The following is a 22,498-nucleotide window of genomic DNA, read 5'->3' as shown; positions in this document are numbered from 1 at the left end:
AATTAAAAGAAAAAGAAAAACAAGGTTCTGTGCTTCAGTTCGAGCTTGGAACCATCCGCTTGGTTGCCTTCTGCGCCCGCATTCCTGGGTATGTATTTGAGCGTCCGGGTTTTCTGCCAATCTCCATGCAAAGCATCCGCACTAAGTCAGGACTGGTCCAGTAGCTGCTGTGAGCACTGAGCATGTTGAGATACTGGATCTCTAGCGGACCACCGCCGGAACGTAGGTAGTAGTCTATTTGTCCATTGTCGTTGAGCAAATATGCCTTGCGCTCCGCAATCTCCTCGCGGCTAAAGTCGTGCACCTCAAGCTCAAGCTGCGACGGTAGACGCGTGCTAGCGGATGGTCGCACGGGTGCTGCTGCAGCTCCGGCCTGTTGGTGAATATTGCTCGTCCCGCCACCCCACAGTCCTTTGATCCCGTTGCCGATAGATTGGAACATACCAACATTGGTGGTAGGCACGTAGGCCGTCTTTAGACTTGCAGCATACACTGGATCGATCGTTCCGTTGAGTAGGTATGCAATAGGGTCCTCCCGTGCAAGGATATTGTAGATATTATTCACCGCAAGGCAACCAAACTGGCCTTGCTCAGAAACGACATCGCTGGCAGTCACATCCGCAGGATCCGCACCTGGCTTGAGTCGACCTCGCCGAGGCACTAGCTGGCCGCGCTCGAGAAGCAGGAAGAATCCTGCCGGGCTACCGAGGAGGAACAAGTTGATCGTGTCAAATGCAAAATGCCGGGTATTGTCCAAGTCCAAGTCGTTCATGGGCGGGGTCTTGGTGGGCTGGTTCGACAGCACTTCAAGCGCCATGACGCTGCCCAAAGAATGAGCAATCAGATGAACCCGGCCCTGCTCCGCAAACCCCGGATTGTTGTTACACCACAGCCGGTAGACCCTGTTCGCCTCGCCAACGAGTGCGTGTACCATTTTGGGTTTGTGGTGAGACATGTAGAAAGGTATGTCAAACATAATGTCAGAAATCATGCTGCGGACCGCCGGGATTGTCTTTGGTTCAATGTCCTTGAGATTGAAGCCATCAGGCACAGGCGCTGCTCCATCGGTGTCCTGCATTGGTCCTCCGTCCTCCAACGAGAGCTTGTGACGCCAGTTGACTGGCAACACCATGATGCCGTTCTTTCCGCCTGGACCGTTACCCATGGCTTGACGTAACTGCTCATTGCCCAACTCCACGTTCACGGCCCTTCGGAAAGCATTAATGGCATGTGTAAAATGGAAGCTCTCAACCCGCTCGGCAAACTTCTGCCCGATGCCATGAGCAACAAGAACAAGATCATTGACACGCCAGCGATCAACATCGGCCTGGCAAGCAAAACACGTCATGCCTGCCGCTGTCTGGGGCGCTGAACCTCGCGATAACATCTGGGCCTCGGCAGCCACAGATTTGCTTGTGGGGCGCTCGTGCAGACGGATCCACGCATCTCTATCAAATCCCCTGACCACAGGCGTGCCCACGTCGGTTCCCTTGACGATCTTGCTGACGGGCTTGCGTCCATAGTATGCAGATGGCTTGAGGCTGGGTTTGAGCAGGAAGGCCTCGCGCGAGTTTTTGTACAAAACGTAATAGTTGGCGTAACTCTTTTGCACGTTTCCGTCTGGTTTCTGGATGGCCTCCAGTGTCCCTTCGGCAGCGGCCTCTCCATGAAAACACCGAGCAGCGCAATGCGGATCATCCGATATGCTGGGTTCGGGAGGCGGAAGATCATCTTCCTGTGGTTTGTTGTTCTGTTTGTTCTGTACAGGTTGCGGCCAAAGAGGCTGCACAACTTTCTCTTCACCCAAAGCACCGACATCGATAGCACAGCGGAGCTCATCGTTCCATGCCTCAGTCCAAGGCTGGAGCTCTCGGTACCCTGCCTCCAGTTGATTCGCTGCTTGCGGCTCGACAGGAGTCATGGTGTCCCTGTACGAAGGTATTACTTGTCAGCAACTTTGAGTTAATCGCAAGAACCACGGCAGAATAGCATCGAAAGTTCCGTTCCCGACTTACCTGTAGAACCAAGTAGCTCTCAACACAATACTGATATCATTGACTGGCGACCAATATATCGGCTTCATTTGCAGTACTGGAAGTGAGACCATATGTAGACGAGAAACGCCGACTGGAACCTCAACTGGTTGACCGCGAAGCTCCCATGTTCTGTCGTCCTCTACAACTGGCAAGCCGTTGGCTGATTCTTGATTCGAATTGTCCGAAACGTGCCCTGAGTCCAAGACTTTCCCGTCCCTTGATGGGGGTTTAGAGGCATTATTGGTCCCCTTTAGTAGGGAAGACAATCCTGGACTGGATAATCCCACCGGGACTTCTGGTGTGGCAACTCGCACAAAAGGCTTGCCTGCGATTCCATCATCTACAATTGGTGGTCTTGGTGCTGTCGTCGATATCTTGGTCATACTAAGTGGCGCCACATTGGCCCTACTGATGCTCGACCGTCTACTGTCTGCCTCACTATCTCCTTTTGTGCGACGGTCTGGTCTTCCAATTCTGGTAGCCGGTAGGCTCGATGGAGCCGAACCAGGCTCGTTATTGAGTATTGATGGTATTGAACCAATGGTAATGGGTGCGGTCGAAGAGATACTCGCAGACTTGGCTCGGTTGGGCTGCGTAGGTGATTCTTCGGCGGTTAATGCCTTCTCTAGCTCTAACATCACGGCCTGAATAACGGTGTCTTCGTCGAGCCCTCTCCGACGTTTACGGACAAGAGCACAAAAGGCTCGCCTCAGTTCGTTGGAGGCGTCGATGCGAAGTTCGGCACAGCACATCGGTGCCTCTTCCTGTGTCGGGACGGCGGAGGGAACCAGACCCTCCCTCCTGTGTTTCTCGACATGTTTGCGTACTAGATGTTTGCATATGGCATCGATTTTCTTTTTATCAGTCCGTGCAGATGATGGGCTTGGGCTTCGAATCTTCAGAGTATAACGGTGGTCTCGTCGGTCTTCGTCCGAGGCGAGTGAAAGCCATGCTTTCTCGAGTGAGTTATTGTCACCCTGCGAGAATGGTCGTGGAGGGTTCGGTTTCGAGGACTTGGCGTCGGGAGCCGCTGCCAGTGCAAGAGGGTCATCGATGGGTATGACAGACGAGTAGAAGAACTGGGCAACAAGTGGCGGGATGCCGTGTAATTCTGGGTTGGTCTCGGGGGGATAGCTCAAGGGCGCTAGACGGCAGCCGGGCCCTTGGCTATGGGCTTTTTGCCTGCCGAACGACATGACGAGACGGCCGGACTAAGAGAGTGTACCGTACCGCCTTTCTTTGTTGGTATCGCTCGAGTTGTTGTAGTCGCGTCCAGAATACGCCACACGCCTACTACCTCGCACCGACTAGCTCGACACTTATCAGTGTCGCAAGAAGTGCGGTCTCTTGCAGCAAAGACATGGATGGGTATTAGTCTGTGTGTAAGGTGATGTCGTTGAGCCAGGGAAACTCTTCCGGTCGTGGAAGTTCGGATGCTTGGTTGCATAAGCGTGCTCCGGTCGGCCTGTGATCGATCAGGAAATTTGCGCGTGCAGTCAGCAGGAAGGCTGCCTGCAGTTGTCTGAGGCTTTTGTGTCTGGATCAATGTACGCAATTATCTTGACTAGCAACATTTGTTGCCATTGTCCGCTGATGTTGTGCTTTGTGCGTCACGTACCTCTTCAGCTCTGAAATGATACCGTGACCAAGTCACGGTTCCTGCCTGGATAAGCAACATAAAATCGCTGGTGATGACGTTGGAGATCCATAGGAGTGGGTCATTTGAAAGCTTGATGGAAGAAAAACTGGAGCCTACATCGGGCAGGCAAGGTCCAGAGTAGACACAACGGCGATGCAGTAACACTACCTTGCCTTAATTAGGTAGGAACCTTAGGCTGATTGGTTTCTTGTTTCGTTGTGTTCTCCTGTACCGGTAGGTATGTTCCTTACATACTATCCGTACCTCAACTACCTATACTCTCATACTCTATGATTAGATCCATGTCTATATCTATTCGGAATCGTGTATTATGAGTCTACCTACTACTACCTATTCAAGCATGAATTGGCAGCCAAACCAGCTGTTAGAATTGTGCCCAGTTGTGCGACTTGTGCCATATTGTGTATATCGCACCATTCAAGTTGCGTCTGGCGATCGAAATATTCCACATCAAGCCACTGTAGAGAAATTGAAGCTTGTGAAAGTAAAATGCCTTGATGAATATGACGCACCCTGCTTGGTGGTTGGTGGTTTTCTACACCGCAACCGGTTTTCGTCTTGATGTCTGTGCCGTCTGAGCATGTCGCCACATGCGAAACTAAGCAAATGCTTTCGGATCCGGCTCGGGTCGTAGGAGGTCGGCTTTTGAGCTTACGTCTCAACCGGGCCCGGCCGACTGATTCCTTCCATGATTCCAGGTTGACTAATCGTCGATAGCAAGGTCAGTCGCTGATGGCATGGACTGACTACGCGCAACAGCTCAAGGTGGGGCTCAATGTGCTAGAATAATTAGAACTATCTAGTTCTAGAACTAGACCTAGTCTGGAATTTGAAGTGGTTGGGTGATGCGCAATTGTACAGTAGAGATATGTACGGTTGACGGAGTCTAATCTTTGCTAGCTGAGGTATCTTGAGGATAGCTGCAGCTTAGCGAGCAAGCCAGAAGGTGAATTCTAGGATAACCGATTGCTAGGTATATGCATTGAAACCTCATGTTTGTGGCAGCTAAAGCAGATTTTTTTTTTTTTTTTTCAATACCTACGGAAAAAATTGTCGCCGAGTTGAGGATGGGTTATCTGAAACAATATCCCCAGCAGTGTATAAACTTCAAAAAGGTAGCAAGCATAGCAACCCTTGAAGTCCGGAACTGATTCAAACACCAATCCATTCAACAGGGAGTTTCGTGGTTTACTTCGTAGGGCAACCGGAACGGAAGCACTGACCATGACCCACCCCCGCAACTCGGTCACACCAGCGGGACATTTGTGACAGACTCCGCTCAGCTGCAGCTGGGTGACGCCCCTGTCGAACCTATCCAAACTGCCCATTTGCCTCGTCAGTTGTTTCGACCATGGGGCGACATGGCACCATCAGATTCTGAGAATGATTACCATGATTGAGACTTTGTAGGTCTGAGTTGAATATTTCCATGTATCTAGCATAGCTAGGTAGGAAGCTTGCCCTTGTTTTATTTCACTCTTTACTCTTCACTCTTTCTGCTTTCAAATGCAGCTTCTGGTGTTGCATTGGCTCCAGAACAGTTCTTGGCTGTGAACGCGTAGGCAGAATGAAGAAATGAATTCCAAGCGGGGTGCCCCCTAAAATACCGAATAACTTTAGTCTCTCTCCTCGCTCCATTCCTGGTGTCGTTATTGCGACGCAACGGCATGCATGCATGGCGAACACACAGCAACCAACTGGCCTTAGCCCTGCATCACGAAAAGCTTCGAGCATCTCTGCTCCAAAAACGCCCAGAGCTGCGAGACGAAAACAGCATTAGCGCTGCACCGCCTGTCCCGCCCTTACCACATTGGAGCCCCGGCTTGGGACGCTATTGGCTTGCAGGGTCCTTTACCCCTCCACCCCCCCAAGTCCATCAAACCCCAGAGCCCCCGCACAGATTGGGAGAGAGCGGCAAATAGCATCCTACTACTGTACAGGCAGCGATGCCCGGCCTCCACTGTCAAAAATAGGAATGGAACCACAAGACGCAGAAAAATGTGACTATCACTGGTTATCTTTCGTGTTTGCGATATGGCATCATAGGAGAGGTCTCCAGCAGGGACAAGCGTAGGTAGCTACCTTACCTTATTCACTGATAGTAAACACATATACAGCTTGGTCAAAGCAAAGAAAGCTCAATCAAACAAGCCCCGATCCAAATCAATTTCATTTCAATCAATCATCCGGACCAAATTCCGACTCGTCTTTATCTTCCCCGCCGTCGCTGGACCAAACAAAACTTGTGACCCCTTGAACGGCAAAGCTGACCCCTGATTTGTTGGCGTCCAAACAAACAAAGACTAGGCCTAGCATCCATCCTAAAGGCAATTAATTCAGTTATCTATCGGACAGGGGTGTTAATCCCTAGCCTGAAGTAACCTTGGCCCACTGAAGGTCACCCCCCAGATCAAGATCCCGATATCTACCTACCTGAGGTGTAGGTAGGTAGTTTGTGGTCTAGACACCTACTTTTGGTTTGGTTGTTCTCGAGTTCCTTTTCCATCATTTTCAATTAAATTCCATTCGTATAACGAGGTCACCGTATTAAGATACGACTAGTTGGTGTGCTGTTAAAGAAACCTTTATCGTCCCAAGGTTGACGTCTCTGCACAAAGACGAAAGCGACAGACAATTACCTTGCTTTGAACTAGATCCCCACAAAGACTTTCTATTCTCATACGGGCACGGACAAGCACTCGTCGCGAAACGCAGAAGTCTCGTCTCGTCCCCGTCTACGACCAGCTTCCAGTTGGATAACGTAACTTCGTTTATATCCACATCGAATCTGACCGCAAACGACAAGAAATACCGCCTGTCACTATATCATACAGGCATACCTATACCATCGGCAGATCGTTCTGCATCGCTTTGGCTTAAGGGCATGACCTCGAGTCGCTTGTCGCTCTTTTGTCAAGACAAGCTTCCGACGACTGTGCGTGCGACACACCGAATGCCATGGCTACCATTGCTCTCCCCCGACCAATCCCTGCCCACCGAGCCTCCTCGGGTCTCTCTCTGAGCTCGTCTTCCATTGCCATAGACAGCCTCAACGCGAACCCAGTACCGAATAAACATCTACCAGTATGCCCTCCGGGTCCCGTCCCAAGATCCGCGTCTCACCCTCACGATAACCACCCACCAACGCTCGAGTCCCTCGATTCCGACCATGCTGCCGTTACCGAATTATCTCAATCGATCCTGTTTCCTCCTGATGCTTTCCCACGCTTGGGGTCTGCCGATGGCGGCAGCCTTGTCGTCTACCAGCTCACCCCCAGAGACATAGCCGACGCTCTAGATCACATTGCGAGGCAACCTTTGCCAGACCCTTCAGCAGTCTTCCCATGGCTGCACGGCCTGCATCCCCAGAACCACATCCAGCAGGCATTCTTTGTCCAGCGTCGCCGTTCTTTACGCCGGACGCCTCACTGTCTGCGCAGCGTGACACTCGTCAAGGCCGATGGTGATCTCAGCACCTCGCGGCTCAAGGGAGCCATTGCTCCTCAAGAGTTTCTGCAGAGTGATGCTGCCGAGTTTATCGATGTTGATCCCAAAGACGGATTCTCTGTCCGTAACTTTCAGATTCAGTCAGCGAAATCCGCCATGACTTCAGACATAGTAGTGTACGGCGATGACGAACCCCTGGTGCGTAAGGTCGGCTGGGACATAGCCAATGCACAACAAGCTTGGCGCCAGAAGCATATAGACCAAGGCGATCTGGCGCTCCCAGAGTACAACACCTTTGTGTGCCTTTCGCGCTTCTCCAACTTTGAGAAGAATCACCCAGAGATAGTGGCTGTTGATTCCGGCGGCCGCTTGACCGGCAGAGTCGTCGATCTCTTTACCCAAGAGAGAAGGGAGATGTACGCCATGACCAAGGCTTCCGAGATTGCACCAAATGTTTTTCTCGGCCCAACGCCTGACCCATCTTCGGGCGAGGATCAGGACTACGATATTTTCATAGAGTGCAACGATATGGCTCAACTGAGCCCAGTCTGCCTCCAGGCACTCGTCGGGATGCCCGATGAGGTGATACAGCAAATGTTTCTCGAATTCCCATCATCGGGTTCCATCCTGCCGCCAACCTGGTCCCAGACCGAGGCAGACGGTATTCTGGACACATGTAAATGGCTTTACCACCTCGCCCAAGGGACCTGTCCGGACCCAGTCGATATCGACGATGATGAAGCTATGACGGAGACCAGCAGCCGGTCAAAATTCCCACCCCGAAAGATTCTTATTCACTGCCAGGACGGGTATACCGAGTCCACGATGCTTGCAATTGCCTATGTCAGCTATGCGACGGGGATGCCCGTCCCCGAAGCGTGGTTGCACTTGCACAGGGTCAAGAAGCGAAATTTCTTTGCGTACCCGACAGATGTTGCTCTGCTAACGGCGATAGCGCCCCGGTTGTTGTCTTCGTCTCCTGTTCATGCAGACACCACCAGCTTAGCTGAAATGACTGCAATGTTGCAGAGCGAACGGAATGAACCAAAGTGGCTGGCCGGACTCGATGGGTCTTTGCCCAGTAGGATCTTAGATTATATGTATCTCGGGAACCTCGGCCACGCAAACAACCCCGATCTTCTGCGAGAATTAGGTATCGGACAGATCTTGAGTGTTGGAGAGACAGCGATGTGGCGTGATGGCGAGCTGGAACAGTGGGGACCAGAAAATGTCTGTATCGTCGAGAACGTCCAAGACAACGGAATCGACCCTCTGACGTGCGAGTTCCAGCGGTGTTTGGAATTCATTGGTAAGTCCTCTCTCTTGGAGCTCCATGAACCCCCTACTACCGACCTGTTTGACTGACGAGGGGATTTGTTCTTTCAATTTAACAGAACGCGGCCGCCGCAATGGTACAGCAACCCTTGTTCACTGCCGCGTAGGCGTCTCACGCAGCGCGACAATCTGCATCGCCGAGGTCATGAAGGAGCTGAAACTTTCAGTGCCACGGGCGTACAGCTTTGTTCGTGCACGCCGCCTGAACGTCATTATCCAGCCACACCTGCGCTTCGCGTATGAGCTTCTGAAGTGGGAGGAATTGTTGCAGCTGCACTGGAACGGCGAGATCCAACGCGAGCTCGAGTGGAGCGAGATTACACGCGAGATCGCCCTCATGAACCGGCCGTACGCCCGATGATTGCCGGTTGCTCAGTGGAATGCTAACTGCGTTCCCCTCTCATCTTCCCCCTGAGACGTAAACGTGAAAGGGCCATTCTTTGAGCCCAAATTAAGCAGAAGCAGTAGCTTTCTCGTTGATGTGGTGTGTGCTTAACGACGATACGAGGAAAATGCTTCACGAAAACCCATCCTTTTCTTTTCTGGGTTCTTGGATTCGTTTGGCCGGTTAGACAGACGGAATCGGGAGCTCTTGCTTTTCTTGTTGCTTTATCTTTTGGCAGAGATGACACTCGCTATCACAGCGTGGGCTACCAAGTGTTTGTATATGACTTTGAAGGAATCTCGAGGAAAGCGTGGGGTGTGGGGGAAGTGTTGTGGTTTCGTCAAATTTGCGCCTCGGCTTTAGGATTCTTTTCTGGATTCTTTCCTGTTTGTTTTGTTAGTTCATCTTGCTTGGGTATTTACTGGGGTTTTCTTTTTTTTTTTTTCTTCTTTTTGTGGAGTTTTATGGAAACGGCCTTTCTTACGAATGTATTGTTGGCGATATTCATGACTCGATATGGGTTTTCTTCTCCCTCCCAACCACAACTACAACTGCAACTATAACAAGATTTGCCTGGACAAGGTGTTTTTTTGGAAACAAGGGGCTGGCTTCTCGATGCGTGTGATATTCCATACTGGTTTTTATGCCTTGGGACGTGGTGTCCTTGGTCACGCGTGTCCCTAGACCTTGTCCACGTCTTTCGCATGTTTTCACAAGCTTGGATTTAGTGATGATGATTCTGTTTTCACCTACAACGTGTTTTGTTTTGGCAAGATCAAACTATGTAAATCCACCTTTATTTTCATCCTGTTCTTTTTTTTGAAACAAACCGTACGCCGACGCAATGCAAAAAAAAAACGAGCAATCACCCAAGGGGATCCCTCGAAAATAGCAAACCCCTTTTACACAAATTCCGAACACAAAAGGGGTATACACCACACGTCCAATAATATACCGTACCGTAGCTACTTTGATGAGATGAGCCGACCAAATTTTGAAATCCAAAAAAATCAACATCTCAGGCCGTTCCAATAGTTGAACCATTAATTTTCTTGTTCTCAGGCCTCGGAGCTCACCATCAAGGTCTCCAGCATGCCACCGGTCTGGCAGGCCATCTGCGCCCTTTCTACCTCCTTGACCACCTGGCTCCTGAGCATGCGGAAACCCTGCTCGAGCTCCGGTGACCTGTCGGCATACTCTGCGTACAGGTCCAGGAGGTGGAGGCCGACGTCGACGCAGACCGAGACGTAGCGCGGGTCGACGACGTGGCGGGTGACCCAGGACAGGATGGGCTGGACTGTCTCTTCATCGCGGCCCTCTAGGGCGTGCACGAGGGCACTGCGGTGCCGCAGGGCCGTCAGCAGCGTCAACACGGCCATGCGCGAGTGCTCCGGGGAGGTGACGTCGAGGACACGGTCCAGCGCCTGCCGATACTTCTGGTGCCTCAGGTCCTTCTGCCACTTGGGCTCCTTGGCGGCGCGGGTCTTGCGTCCCTTGCCGCCCGTGGCGTCGATGACAAAGTCGGCGCCCAAGCCGGCCTTGTCCAGGGCAAGCGAGTGCTGGGCGGCGCGCTTCCTCTTGTCGCGCGCGGCGTCCATGGCGCGCAGGTCCGACACCTCGGTCATGGTGCGGGCAACCTCGAGCTCGCGCTCGCGGTCGGCCGCGGCGCCCGTCAGGCGCGTACGGATGTTGAGAAGACCGGACGCCATGCCGACGGCCAGGTGGCGGTCTGCCGCGTTGGCGCCGGCAGAGATGACGGACAGCGACGTGACGGGGGAAGGGTACTTTGTGCTGGCCACGACATTCCACCCGCCCGACTCGGCGTCGTAGACCTTGACGTGCCCATCGAGGCCGCCCGACAAGACGCGGCGGCCGTTGCTGGCCAGACAGAGCGAGGTGACCGTCTTTTGGTGGTTGGTTATCGTGCGCAGAGGCCGGGCGTGCACAACGTCGAGGACCGAGATGGAATTTCCTGAGGCAGCGAGAATGGTGGTGCCTGATGGTAAAGGTAGGACTGCCTCGATTGGGGCCGTATGCTGGAAGGTGAGCACTGCCGGGCCTGGAACACGGGCGTCCCAGAGCCGCACGGTCGAGTCGTAAGATCCGGTGACGAGGATGTTGCCGCTTCCGGTGGCGGCAGGCCCCGTCATGAAGGCACCGCTGCGCACGTAGTCCTGATGGCCAACAAATGTTCTCGTCGGGTCGGCCGAGGGGAGGTCCCAGAGGCGAACTGTCTTGTCGTCAGAGCAGCTCATGAGTGTGGTCAAGTCGCCAGGTCTCGGCGACCACTTGGTGACCCATACGGGCTGCTTGTGTATGTTCCAAGTCCTCAGAGCAGCACGGGTCGAGCCGGCGACGTCAAAGACCTGCATCCTTCCAGAGTCCTCACCGGCCAGCAAAACTCGGCCGTCGGGTCGGATTTCACCGGAACGGGCAGCCGTGTCGAAGTGGCTGATGGTCTTGAGGGGTTCACGTCGCCGTATGCTGTAGACGTCGACTCGGGGACCAGCGGTGACAGCAAAGACATCGTTGTTCTTGACGGCAGTGGTTGAGGTTGCCGACGAGTATCCCCCGGCCATGGGCGCGGGGAAGCTGATATGGGTGACGGGCCATGATGCCGTCGAGGTATGCGACTTTTGGTTGGTGAAAGACTTCCAGTATTTCTGCTCAGCCGTTACGGGCGACGGGCCCGCAGGCAACTTGAGCTGCTGTAATGGTACAACTTCGGCCGCCATTTTTCTGTCTTAAAGGATGGGTGGTGTTTAAATTGGAAGTCCGTCCACCTTGGCTTACCACCTAAGTTTAGTGTTACTATTCTTTTTTTTTTCTTTTTGAGAAGCATCTGGCGCAGCTCAGTCCCTGAAACTTTTTTTTTCTGCCGTTCATTGATCGCGCTTCAATTGACTTACCGCCTTTGGGTGAAGTGGGTAGGGTGGGGTTTACTGGAGGTAGGTGGGGCATTAAACCTTTGAAGACCGGGCAGGTACCCAGCGACGCATCATTCTGCGAAATGGGAGGGAGATCCCAACTTGCACTGATCACTAAACACTTTGAATTGTCTTTTGATGGATTATTTTTCCAACCAACGTCGGCAGATTGGATCTGATATGACTGTACTACAGCTTCAAGTGCTCGTCTCATCCTCCAGTAACCCATCGCAGCGCACATGTGATTATATTTGTCTTGTCATATCTTGGACAAAATGAAGCTACTAGCGACCACCTAGTAGATGCTACAATTGGCCTCAAACCCGCGCAGGCGACGTCAAGGTGATCTGTGGCGCTGTGGACCAGCTGCTGGTCCACTCGGCCATATTGACCGTAGCACTGCTCGTTTCCACATTGTTCGTTTGGCCCGTTCCAAGCAAGAACCTGTTGATGTAAGAGTTGAGGTTGGCCGTCGTCGCTGACGGGAATTGGCAATGCTGGTGACCGCCGACGAGCGAAAACCCCATGCTCGGCCCCACGCCCAGAGCCTGGTAGATTGCCCTACCCGCCTTCATACATGCCGTCGTGCTCACAGGACCCAGCCAATCGATGTCGTTTTCAATGACGAATAGGCCCCTTGGTGCCACCATGGCTGCTAGGAAGTGGTGGTCCGCCGGAATTGTCGTCGTTCTGCTGGTGAAGGAGTTGAATCGTGGCGAGAACCATGCGTTCTCGGTGACGATCTGGCTCGCCGTCTGGATGTTTTTGCCCTTGGCCTTTTCCGAATCCGATATCCGCCAGCAGGCCGCCCCGCCCGACCCAGACTCCTGCGGAATCGTAAGAGCAATGCGCTTCTCGAGGGCGCCGACGATGAAGGCACCCTTACCGTTGCGGCTGCATCCGCTGACGCCCAGCCTGGCAGTGTTGATGCCAGTCACTGCCGGACCCAACTGCTCCAGGGCGTCGATGATGCGGCCTACACACCAGGCCCAGGCTGTGGTGGCACCTGCGCTGTGACTGCGGCCGTGCAGATCGAAGAACCACCCTGTTCCATGGCTTTGCGACCCGGCCTGTGATGCGCAGGCGTCATTCCCAAAGTTGATACGACCAATGCCAGTGGGTACAGGGATCGAGATGCCGCCGATGCCGATGATGGCCGGACCTCCTGAGGCGCCCGGGTTGGTAGGCTTGGTAATGGCGACAGAGATTGCTCTGGTGTTGCTGCCAACCTTGATCTGGATGTTCAGGCCGGTCGCGGTGGCCGTGGCAGTGACCGAGTCTGGAGGGGGTGGATAGTCGCCTAGGACGTACTGCTGCAGGGCCTTGCTCATCTCGGCCTGACGACAGGTCCAGTCCGCGGCGGATGAGACGGACTTGCCACTGGCCATCTTCCAAGGGTCCGGCAGCTGCCTCTCGTTCACGGCCGGAAAGTCTGTCGGAGTACTGCAGGTTGCTTCTTGTCGGCTAAAGATGGCCGACGCGGGCATGGCAACTGCCGTGCCGGCCAAAAGAAGCGATACTACTGCTCGGAAATGCATGGTAACTATGGCGTAGGAACACGTCCAGGATTTGATAGCAGACTGATGATTACTATGATCGAAATCATGACAGCTAAGCGGTTTACCCCTGGTGTGAGGTGTTGGGTGACATTTTATTTATGGTCGAACGTCACTTGGCAGGGAATGATATACCGACTTGTACACACACTATGACGGGAACGACAATATGGATATTTCCCTCGGATCGTGGGGAAATATGCCACGCCAAGTAATAACCTGCGTGGGCCATCAAAAATGACTTTGAAGTTTGAGGGGCTGGGGGCTCATTGGATGAAATCAAGCTCCGTCCACACTTTGACCGCGAATATCCCGCATGGATGATGCCGATTGAATGCTTGGAAAGTAAGATGTGATACCCAGCAGGCCTTCAATTATGATCATCTTGGGACAAATACAGATTACATTCCGGGCACCTATGTTTATTCTCTTTTTTCCTTACCCGTCCCCCACCTATGGACTGGGTTTGCGTCTGCCCAGCATCCAATATAGCCAACCAGTGCCTTGACTTGGGCCGGCAGATGCCGGTTATATTGCCATATGCGACCTTGTTTCTGTCACGGCGGGATGCTTGCTCGCCCATCTATCTCATAACATTATATGGGCTGCTACTGAGAATTATTCCATGGTTGTGAGCTAGACAAATCTGGGTTGATTGTATGTGAATTGAAAGGTAAAAGACCGAGGGCTCCAATTGACTCGGTTGAGTAAATAACTCGAGGGTCATGTAACAACAGGGCTATCTAAAAGGAACCAGTTCCCCACTGACGCCTTGCAGTTGGAAATGATAAACGAGCTATCAGTCCTTACGTTGCGGGCAACCATATAATTGGAGGAACTATTAATACGAGCGGATTAATTTCAAGTGGTGTGTGCCAGAGACACCGGCACTTGAACGGCACAGTTGTACATGCGCCTTACTCCCGCATGCCTTGGACATTATGAGTATAGAACTTGAGCCAGCAAAGGCTTGACCTGGTCGCCAAAGTCACACGGTCAACAAGTCTTTTGATTTTTGATGCCCTTGTATTACCGGGACCAGCTGTACAGAAAAGTCTCTGTAGATATATCTTTCTCTCAAGACCCTAGAAATGAAAGTTCCGTGCTAGAATCTTAAGAGTGCTTGTTGTCTTGGATTTCGCATCGTATAGAGGCTACAATGCAACAGAAGTGTCAGCTATGTGACCTAGAAGAAAGCTTCAAGCCTCGTATGGTCCTTTTATCATCCTATTAAAAGAAACGAAAAAAAGGCAGTTGGGTATGATCTCCCAAGCCCCTCAGACTCACTTTGTTACGTGCAGCAATGTCTTCCCACAGCCGCAGGCACCACGAGGCAACAAGCGCATCCCGCGTCCGCTGGTCCAGCGAGACAAGGATCTCGAGCGTGTGCATGCCCTCACGCTCCGTGTTCTCCCTCGCGATCAACACGCCGCCACCGCCGTCAAAGCTCCTACTCAAGCTTCGTCCGCGGCCCGACCGGCTGTTGCTCGAACCCTGGCCCCCGCCCCCGCCCCCGCCCCCGCCCCCGCCGTTGTCAGCAGCCACAACAACCGTGCCAGCCATGCCGCCGACGGCAAACCAATCATTGCTGTCAGTCAGCTCGCCGTGATTCTTGTGCGGCCTCGTAGCCCGGAACAGCTGTTCCCCCTGCACCATACCCTTTCCCTCGGCGCGGTGGACGTGGTAGCCGCCGACGTACGACACCAGACCCAGGGAGCCGAGCGTGTGGGCCTTGGCGATGGTGGCGCGCGCGTGGAAGGGGAAGGTCGGACCGGTCACGGGCGGCGTCTGCACCAGCTCCGAGATGGCCCTGACCCGCGTGGCGACCTCGGAGCCGCGCTTGATGCGGTGCTCGAGCCGTGAGAGTGTGATGGTCCCAAACGCGGTGCGCGAGTACCCGATGGTCTGGTCGAGCTCGTACAGCGGCGCCGCATCTGGGCCCGCCTCGGCGGCGAAGATGGACCTGTCGGCCAGCCGGAGCGTGCCGGCCGGGATGAGTATGTCCTGCACCAGCGCGGCGTCCTCGGCATATGGTGGTGGGTCTGGTAGGGAGGAGGGATTGGTTGTTGGAGGTGCAGACGGAGGTGGTAGTGATTCTTGGGATGCGAATTCTGCTTCTGCTGCTGCTGATGCCCTTGATGCTGAGGTGTTTACTTCTTCGTATTGTGGTGGTTCTGATGGTGCGTCTCTTGAGCTCTCGCCGACGTCAAGCATTGATGATGACTGCGCTGGTAGAGCCGGGAGTGGTTTGCCCAACCCTTCTGCTTCCTTTGCACTTCTCATGGTTTTTTTTTATATTTGATGGATTTGTTGGTAGCTACTTTCTGAAATTACAAGATGAATTATAAGGATATGGGTGGTTATGTTAGCTTAATGAGCTAAAGTGGATAAATAGATGTCTTAATCGAAATATTATAAGTGATCTTGGAACAAAAGTCAAGATAATCTGGTCGATTCAATTTCATTTATACCTATGAAGCATTCATGAGGCATTTAACCAAGTTCTCCATTGAATAATTCGGATAATGCCAAAAAGTCCCTCCATTAGGCAGCAGAATTAAAGAGAGAAAAAAAGAAGAAAAAGTTGGAGAAAAATATAAGCCCTTCATCTTACCTAAACTCGAGGCTGTCAAACAAAACGGCTGCACATGACCTCACTTCGCCACCCTTTCATTTAGTGTCGCATCTTACCTTATGCTTGAGGCCATTTACAAATAAAATGGGCTTGAATGGTGGGTGCAGTTAGTTGTAGTTGCCTGCAAAGCTGTGGGCTTGGTGGGGACCCGTTAGCGACCGCCGGTGCTGTCGTTTGGCGAACCCCACACAGGCTGTGCACTACTACCCGTCCGTCCTTGGGCGTCAGACAGGGCATGTTGTTTTCAAAACAAACAGGACAAGTGTAGTTCGCCAACACAGCCTCAATTAAAATGGACCCAAATAATCAAATCACAAATAACCCCTCCTCCCCTTTTGTACTTTGTTTTCCTCCTTTACTTCTACCTCGACAGCACAGCCCTCATTACCGTCTCCAACTTGCTCTTGGCCCAAGCCTCGCCACCATCCCTGTTCAGCTCGCGACACCTCCACGCGACGAACCGGTCCGGCCTGGCCAGGACGCAGCCCGACTCCTCGACGGCCCTGACGCGGGCCCAGTCTCCGTAGATGTCCTCGTACTGGAGGCCGATTCCGATGGAGTAGGCCCGGATCGGGACACCGAGCAGGTCAGAAACCTCGGCCGCCGCCTTCCTCCACGCCGCGTCGCCGCCGATGCCCGTGAAGAGCGAGAAGCCGCCCTTCCCGGAGAGGTCGATGGTGGTGACCATGTCGGTAGGCACGGCCGTGTTGATCCAGACGTGCGGCAGCCTGCGGCCCGGCTTGGTCGAGGGGAAGTGGTACAGCACCACGTCCGGGTTGGCCGGCTCCTCGACGTCGGCAAAAGTAGTCGCCTCGTCCTCGGTGTAGATTCCCGTCGACGGCAGCGTCGTGTAGTCCTGGTTCATCTCGATGCCGAGGCCGTGGAACTCGTGCTCCGAGTTGGCGATCGCCCACTGCAGGTCCGCCCGTCGCTTCCTGCCCTTGTCCGTGTCGGATGCCAGCTCCGCGAGGGCCTGCTTGCGCTCCTCGAGAGTCGGTAGGATGTGCCCTATAGCGTTGAAGATGTGGTTGTGGTCCCGGAACCCGTCGTTGGCCCGCTTGACGATTCCCTTTCCGACGGGCTGCCGCTCCGGAGTGTAGGTTTTCAACAGCTCGGGCCCGGCCTTGCCTTTAGAGCGGGTGTGTAACGCATGTTAGTATATGTGTAATATTGCGTGATTTTGCTTATACAAGTAAAAGTTCTGACTGGATATGGATGCTATGTCTCACCTTGCATCACATATGCGACCTTCCAAGCAAGGTTGAATGCATCCTGGATGCACGTGTTGGAGCCAAGGCCGTTGAACGGAGGGTGGCGGTGCACCGCATCACCCAGACACATGACCCTGCCGCGCTGGTAGTTGTCGGCCACGGTCTCATTGACCGTCCAGGTGTTCACGCGCATGATCTCAAACGGCGTGTCGTCGCCGATGAGCTGGCGGATGTTCTTTTGGTACTGCTCCATCGTCGGCCTGGGGTCCATGACGTAGCCCTTGACGGGGAACAGGATGAACATCCACTCGGTCCAAGGCTTGACCATCCTTACCACGGCGAAGAAGCAGAAGTCGGTGTGCTCACGGTCCGGCTGCATCACCCAATGCAAGTTGCCGGTTCGGTACTTCATCAGATGCGAGAGGTCGGCCTTGATCTGGACGTTGATGGCGAGACCACCACCAGGGGTCCGTGTGAGTGGGAGCTCGAGCTGCGAGACTATGCGGGAACGTGCGCCGTCCGCGCCGAAGAGGTACTTGGCCTCGATGCAGTAGTTGAGGCCCGTGATCTTGTCCAAGACGGTGACGGTTACGCCGTCATCTCCTTCCTGGAAGGACTGGAACTCGGTATCCCATCGAATCTGGAAGCCGTTCAAGGTCGCGTAACGAACCAATTCCGGCTCTAGGAGAGTCTGGGGGAGATCACCAGGCGTGCAGGGGCTGTATTTCTCATATTCTCCCTGGCGAGCAAGGCAAGTAAGTTGTCAGGATCATAGAGCGTCGACCCCAGTCTCATGTTGGACTGCTTAGGATTTCGATGCCACATTGACCAACCTTTCGCGTTGGGCTATTACCCCACGAGTGTATCCGGGCGTACTCCCTGCCCGCCATGCTGTAGCACCAGCGGGAGTGCACCATGGAGTCCCCATGAGTAGCTAGGTGGATGCATTTCTTTTCAAGGTCGATATCCCTCAAGCATTCTAGGATTTGGAATTAGCACCCCGGCAGAAAAGGCAGTTTATAAGGGGCTGTTATTTTTACGTCACTGAAAACTAAACCAGCTGGCTCGGGGACCTGCAACATACCCAATGCAGCCATGTTGGTGATGTGGGCGCGGGGAGTATCAGCGGTCGTCGAGGTCGCTGCCACTATAAGTCCCTTGATGCCATGGCTGCCTAGAAAGCAAGCCAGCGACGCGCCGGCCGGACCGGCCCCGATTATGACGACATCGGTTTGAATGGTCGCCGCAGGGGGCCCCGGACGAGACGGGACATGCGTTCCGTTTCCGTTGGTTGCCATTGGTTCAGGACTGGGATGTCGTCGTATCCTACGAAAAGAAGAGTTGCAATAAAACAACCTTGTGTATGTCTGCTGTATTAACCACGTGGATGGATGTTATGTCATCCGAAGTGTTTATTGCTTGCTCTTATAAGATGATGGGACTTTCTTCTGGGGCCCAAAAAAAAAAAAAAGAAGAAGAAGCACAAAGTAAACAAAAACAAGTCTCTTGGGACAGAATAGACATTGGGGTATTGAGGGGTTAAAAAGAAGCGAGACTAGCCGGCTAAGGAAAAGTAGGTTGTGGGGATGATGGAGCTCGCGTATGGAGTATGGAGCGGCCTTGTTACAACCCGCCTCGCCCGCTCGCTCAGTCCAACACCCTTGACTATCTCGTGGATACATATAATCGACGAGGCTGCCTTTGGCCGTTTGGACAATAATTTGAAATCGTTCGTCTGGCCTTGTTTTCATATATAGTAAAGATATGTCAGGGATATAGTAATGCATTGCAAATCCGGTATACGCGTGTTGATGACGAGTACCATGTGATTGATAGATACTCGTCAAGCCTATCTTACCTCCCATACCTAACGGTAGGTACTTAATCAAGGGTAGCAGTGTACCAAGAAAATACATAGAATCCGTGTAGAGTTTGGACAGGTCCATACGTAGCAATAAGGCCAGAATGTTCTAGTCTACCGTCTAGTTCAAGGCTTGGTTGGTTGGCACTAGCCCCGATCGGCAGTGGGGAGGTTTTAAAAAACCAGTTCTAGAAAAGAAAAATACACTACATCTCCTGCATGACCAACGACATCTTCTGTATTTGTAATGGTGACAAAGGCAGATTGAAAAGCCTGTATAATTATTTTGTAATGATGGATAAGTAAAGGGCGGCAAGGGCGGCCACGGCTTGGGAGACTGATCTCTCGCGGGCATCTCCAGTGTTTTTTTTTTCTCCAGTTGATCCCCACAGATTTCGGGCAGCAAGTGGGAGGGGCATGATAATTAGGGAGGGGCATCAATGGGAGAAAGAAACAACCGGTGCTGGGAAAGGGGATGGATGCCAATGAATAAATGGATGGATGGATGGATGTGGATGGGCTTGGTCTCGTATTACGTAGCCTGGTAACCTTACTTGATGTATATAGAACGGTAGATGTTTGCGGGTATTTGTGGTGCGCATCAATTTGGTATCCCACCTACTGTAAATATAAATTGAGATCTTCTTGTTCTGTAGGGCAAATCCATGAGCATGTTATTATATAATTTTTTTTAGGTTGTCGTCTAAAAAATAAAATAAAAAGTAAAAAAAAAGCACATCAACTTCCCGTAAGCTTTACCCATCAATTCGCGGTGGTACTAAATTCCCTCAAAACTGCTATGGGATTTTTCGGCACCAGGGTGGCATTTGGGCGGTCTCGCAAACCAGGTTCTACCCAACGGCCAAGCGCAATTGGCATGTGTACTGTATGTACATTTGGGGACGATTCGATGCTGCGAGATGGGATGGGAGGCGACAAAGAAAAGTGGTTGCGGTTTGTGATTTGTGCACAAGATAAGGGTAAACCGATGGAGAAATGCATAATACATTGTACACAAACTGGTCAAGGTTTCACACAGTATTAAATCACCCACTGGTTTTCTACCACTTTGGGAACTGTACAACGTATGTACGGAGTAGTTTCGGCAGTGTGGGTTCTGGCGAACGCGGGGATTGGTCCACTACACCAGTATTTGATGTGTTGCTATGGCACAGCTACTATGTACACTTACTGTAGGTAAGGTAGGTGCCTGAGTTTCTTTGTTTTTCAGATTTTTTTTTTTTTTTTTTCCTTTTTTTTTTTTTTTTTTTTTTTTTTTTTTTTTTTTTTTTTTTTTTTTTTTTTTTTTTTTTTTTTTTTTTTCGTCTTATGATCAATCGGGCCCAAGGGTTGCCCGAGTATTATTGTCCGCTCGAATACGAAAACGGTGGATTGTCTGTATTTATCATGTCTATTGAGGAATCCCAATTGTTATTTAAATTACCTGAGGTACGTAAAATTAACAAACGGACTGATTTTAGATGGTCGTATATTTAGTATCTAGACTGGGCGGGCCTGAAGTGGTCAGGGCCCTGAAGTGGTCAGCGTGGGCCCGGCATAACTGGAACAACAAAACAAACAATTCACTCAAAATCTCAGCTATTTTGCGGTAAAAATGTATTAAATTGTAGCTATTAACTGGGTTGCTATTCCTAATAATCCTGAGCAGAAAATAAAGCCGGAAAATCGACGTTGTAATCCTAAATTTGGTATTTTCGCAATACCGTAATCTTTAAAACCGGCCTTTTGTTTTTTACTTCGTTTTAAACCCTGTAAATATCCTTTATGTTTGTAAACCGATTTTGTTAATTTTTTTTAACTATTTTACGCGGTATAGGTTTATATTTTTTAATTTTTTCGGCGAAACGTGCGTTTTCGGCTTAAAAATTAGCGATTTAAATGATTTAAAAATCCATCCTTTTGGCGATTTTGCGAAAAAATAGCGATAAATTTCGTTAAATTTTACCAAAATATTTCTATATTTGCTAAACCCCTACGCGTATATTTTACGACGTTTTTGGGGTGTTAAAAACGATAATATCGCTAACGGTATCGATAATAAAAAAGTTTACGGGTGGGAAAACGGGTGGGCGATCGGTATCGACAATTTTTTTAAATATAGCCGTTTTATTCGAAAAAGGCGGCTAAATTCCGGTTTTTTTAAAATTTGCAATTATATTCCGGTTAAAAATTCCTACGTTAGAAGTTTATTCGTATGTTTGGATAAATTTTTTTTTTTGTTCCGGTGTAATAATATTTATATTAGCGAAAAATTTCGTATTTTAACGATAATATTTTTTTATAGCGTTAAATACCGATACGTCGAGCGGTTAAGTAAGATGTAAGGAGTGAAAAGGTAAATATTCGATTATAACGCGGTTATAATAAGCGTTATATATGAATTTTGCTAACGTGTGCGTTATATATTTGTTAAATATTAATAACCGGTATTTTAACGGGTTTTCCGGTTTTATTTCCGGTAAATAAATTTCGTTTAGCCATTTAAAGGCGATTTTAAATAAATTTTAATTTATTAGGGTTAAATCGAATTTCCAAATCGGAAATAAAACCGGAAATTACTATTTTTATAACGTTACGTTTTTTAATATTACGACCGGAGTTAATTTTTTGCCTATAGCGGTTACGGTTTCGATAATCAACGCCCAAATTAAATCGTTTAAGCTTTTTATTTTAATTTTAAATTGTAAATAAAATCCCAATACCGTTTCCGTTTTTGTATCGCCTTATTAAAACCCGTGTTCGTTTATATTTACGATATTTTATTAACAAATTAAATAATATTCGATAAAACGTCGATATTACGTTTGGAATTTGTAAATAGTTTTACCAATAGCTTTTTCGGTTTTTATTCCTTTTAATAAGCGCCCAATTTTGGTACGGATCGTTGGATAGCGCCGTAAAAAAGCCCTGAGCCAACGCCGGCCAAAAACGTATATTCGTCGTTCGGTTGGAAATATTAAAAAAGCGAATTCCCTAACGATTTGGTGCGTCGGCGCCCTTTTTATTTGTTCTTCGTTTTTAATCCAATTATAAAAGAACGATTCCTGTTTTGGAAATAAAATCTAATATTATTTATGGGTTTGTTGCCGGGTTTTTCCTTTTTTAACGCGTCGTTTTAACGTGGTTCGCGATATTGACCAAATTTTGGCGGTTTACGTTTTAGGTACGCCCGCTTGCACCAAAATCGCGGCCTCTAATAAGCGATATTCCAAATTTGAAAACATTACGGCTTTTTTACGGCTTTAAAACAACGTTGTGGTGGGTATATTTACGCGTCAAGTTTGTTGTTTTGTTGATTATAGCTACGATCGCATATAAATTTGGTGGGGTGCGTGTTGACCATTTCAGGGCCCTGACCACTTCAGGCCCGCCCAGTCTAGCTGAGATAAGATCAAACTCGCAGAAGAAGAAGAAAAAGAGGGAA

At 50.7% G+C, this 22,498-nt stretch overlaps 6 protein-coding genes across 6 annotated transcripts; 1 reads left to right on the top strand and 5 right to left on the bottom strand.

Moving 5' to 3' along the window:
• Positions 1-34: 34 nt before the first annotated feature.
• Positions 35-3,649, bottom strand: PgNI_09670 (uncharacterized protein; the record flags this gene model as incomplete). The annotated part of the gene is made up of 2 exons (XM_031129652.1): positions 2,016-3,649; positions 35-1,928 (listed from the first exon to the last, which is right to left on the bottom strand). Exons 1-2 carry the CDS (start codon positions 3,230-3,232, stop codon positions 35-37), a joined length of 3,111 nt encoding a protein of 1,036 aa, XP_030977442.1. The 5' UTR covers positions 3,233-3,649.
• Positions 3,650-6,228: 2,579 nt separating this feature from the next.
• PgNI_09669 (uncharacterized protein) lies at positions 6,229-9,611 on the top strand. The gene is made up of 2 exons (XM_031129651.1): positions 6,229-8,452; positions 8,538-9,611. The coding sequence occupies exons 1-2, from the start codon at positions 6,655-6,657 to the stop codon at positions 8,837-8,839; spliced, it is 2,100 nt and encodes a 699-aa protein (XP_030977573.1). The 5' UTR covers positions 6,229-6,654; the 3' UTR covers positions 8,840-9,611.
• A 310-nt stretch (positions 9,612-9,921) lies between these two features.
• PgNI_09668 (uncharacterized protein) lies at positions 9,922-11,598 on the bottom strand (the record flags this gene model as incomplete). Its single annotated transcript, XM_031129650.1, has 1 exon — positions 9,922-11,598. The coding sequence occupies one exon, from the start codon at positions 11,596-11,598 to the stop codon at positions 9,922-9,924; it is 1,677 nt and encodes a 558-aa protein (XP_030978312.1).
• A 509-nt stretch (positions 11,599-12,107) lies between these two features.
• On the bottom strand, positions 12,108-13,730 carry PgNI_09667 (uncharacterized protein; the record flags this gene model as incomplete). The annotated part of the gene is made up of 2 exons (XM_031129649.1): positions 12,108-13,333; positions 13,643-13,730. 2 exons carry the CDS (start codon positions 13,728-13,730, stop codon positions 12,108-12,110), a joined length of 1,314 nt encoding a protein of 437 aa, XP_030977993.1.
• A 36-nt stretch (positions 13,731-13,766) lies between these two features.
• Positions 13,767-15,629, bottom strand: PgNI_09666 (uncharacterized protein; the record flags this gene model as incomplete). The annotated part of the gene is made up of 2 exons (XM_031129648.1): positions 13,767-14,500; positions 14,634-15,629. The coding sequence occupies 2 exons, from the start codon at positions 15,627-15,629 to the stop codon at positions 14,432-14,434; spliced, it is 1,065 nt and encodes a 354-aa protein (XP_030977992.1). The 3' UTR covers positions 13,767-14,431.
• A 674-nt stretch (positions 15,630-16,303) lies between these two features.
• PgNI_09665 (uncharacterized protein) lies at positions 16,304-18,641 on the bottom strand. The gene is made up of 4 exons (XM_031129647.1): positions 18,277-18,641; positions 18,026-18,171; positions 17,211-17,931; positions 16,304-17,109 (listed from the first exon to the last, which is right to left on the bottom strand). Exons 1-4 carry the CDS (start codon positions 18,488-18,490, stop codon positions 16,343-16,345), a joined length of 1,848 nt encoding a protein of 615 aa, XP_030977568.1. The 5' UTR covers positions 18,491-18,641; the 3' UTR covers positions 16,304-16,342.
• Between the last annotated feature and the right edge of the window lie 3,857 nt (positions 18,642-22,498).

This window comes from Pyricularia grisea (assembly GCF_004355905.1).
Source record: "Pyricularia grisea strain NI907 chromosome Unknown Pyricularia_grisea_NI907_Scaffold_7, whole genome shotgun sequence".
Classification (NCBI taxonomy): domain Eukaryota; kingdom Fungi; phylum Ascomycota; class Sordariomycetes; order Magnaporthales; family Pyriculariaceae; genus Pyricularia; species Pyricularia grisea.
This window is presented reverse-complemented; position numbering and strand designations above follow the sequence as displayed.

Coding starts and splice junctions, on each gene's coding strand:
- PgNI_09665 (XM_031129647.1), bottom strand. CDS start 18,490: ATGGCAACCAACGGAAACGGAACGCATGTCCCGTCTCGTCCGGGGCCC. Junction 18,172..18,276: donor CACCAACATGGCTGCATTGG/GTATGTTGCAGG, acceptor TCCAAATCCTAG/AATGCTTGAGGGATATCGAC. Junction 17,932..18,025: donor GTAATAGCCCAACGCGAAAG/GTTGGTCAATGT, acceptor CTTGCTCGCCAG/GGAGAATATGAGAAATACAG.
- PgNI_09669 (XM_031129651.1), top strand. CDS start 6,655: ATGGCTACCATTGCTCTCCCCCGACCAATCCCTGCCCACCGAGCCTCC. Junction 8,453..8,537: donor GCGGTGTTTGGAATTCATTG/GTAAGTCCTCTC, acceptor TCAATTTAACAG/AACGCGGCCGCCGCAATGGT.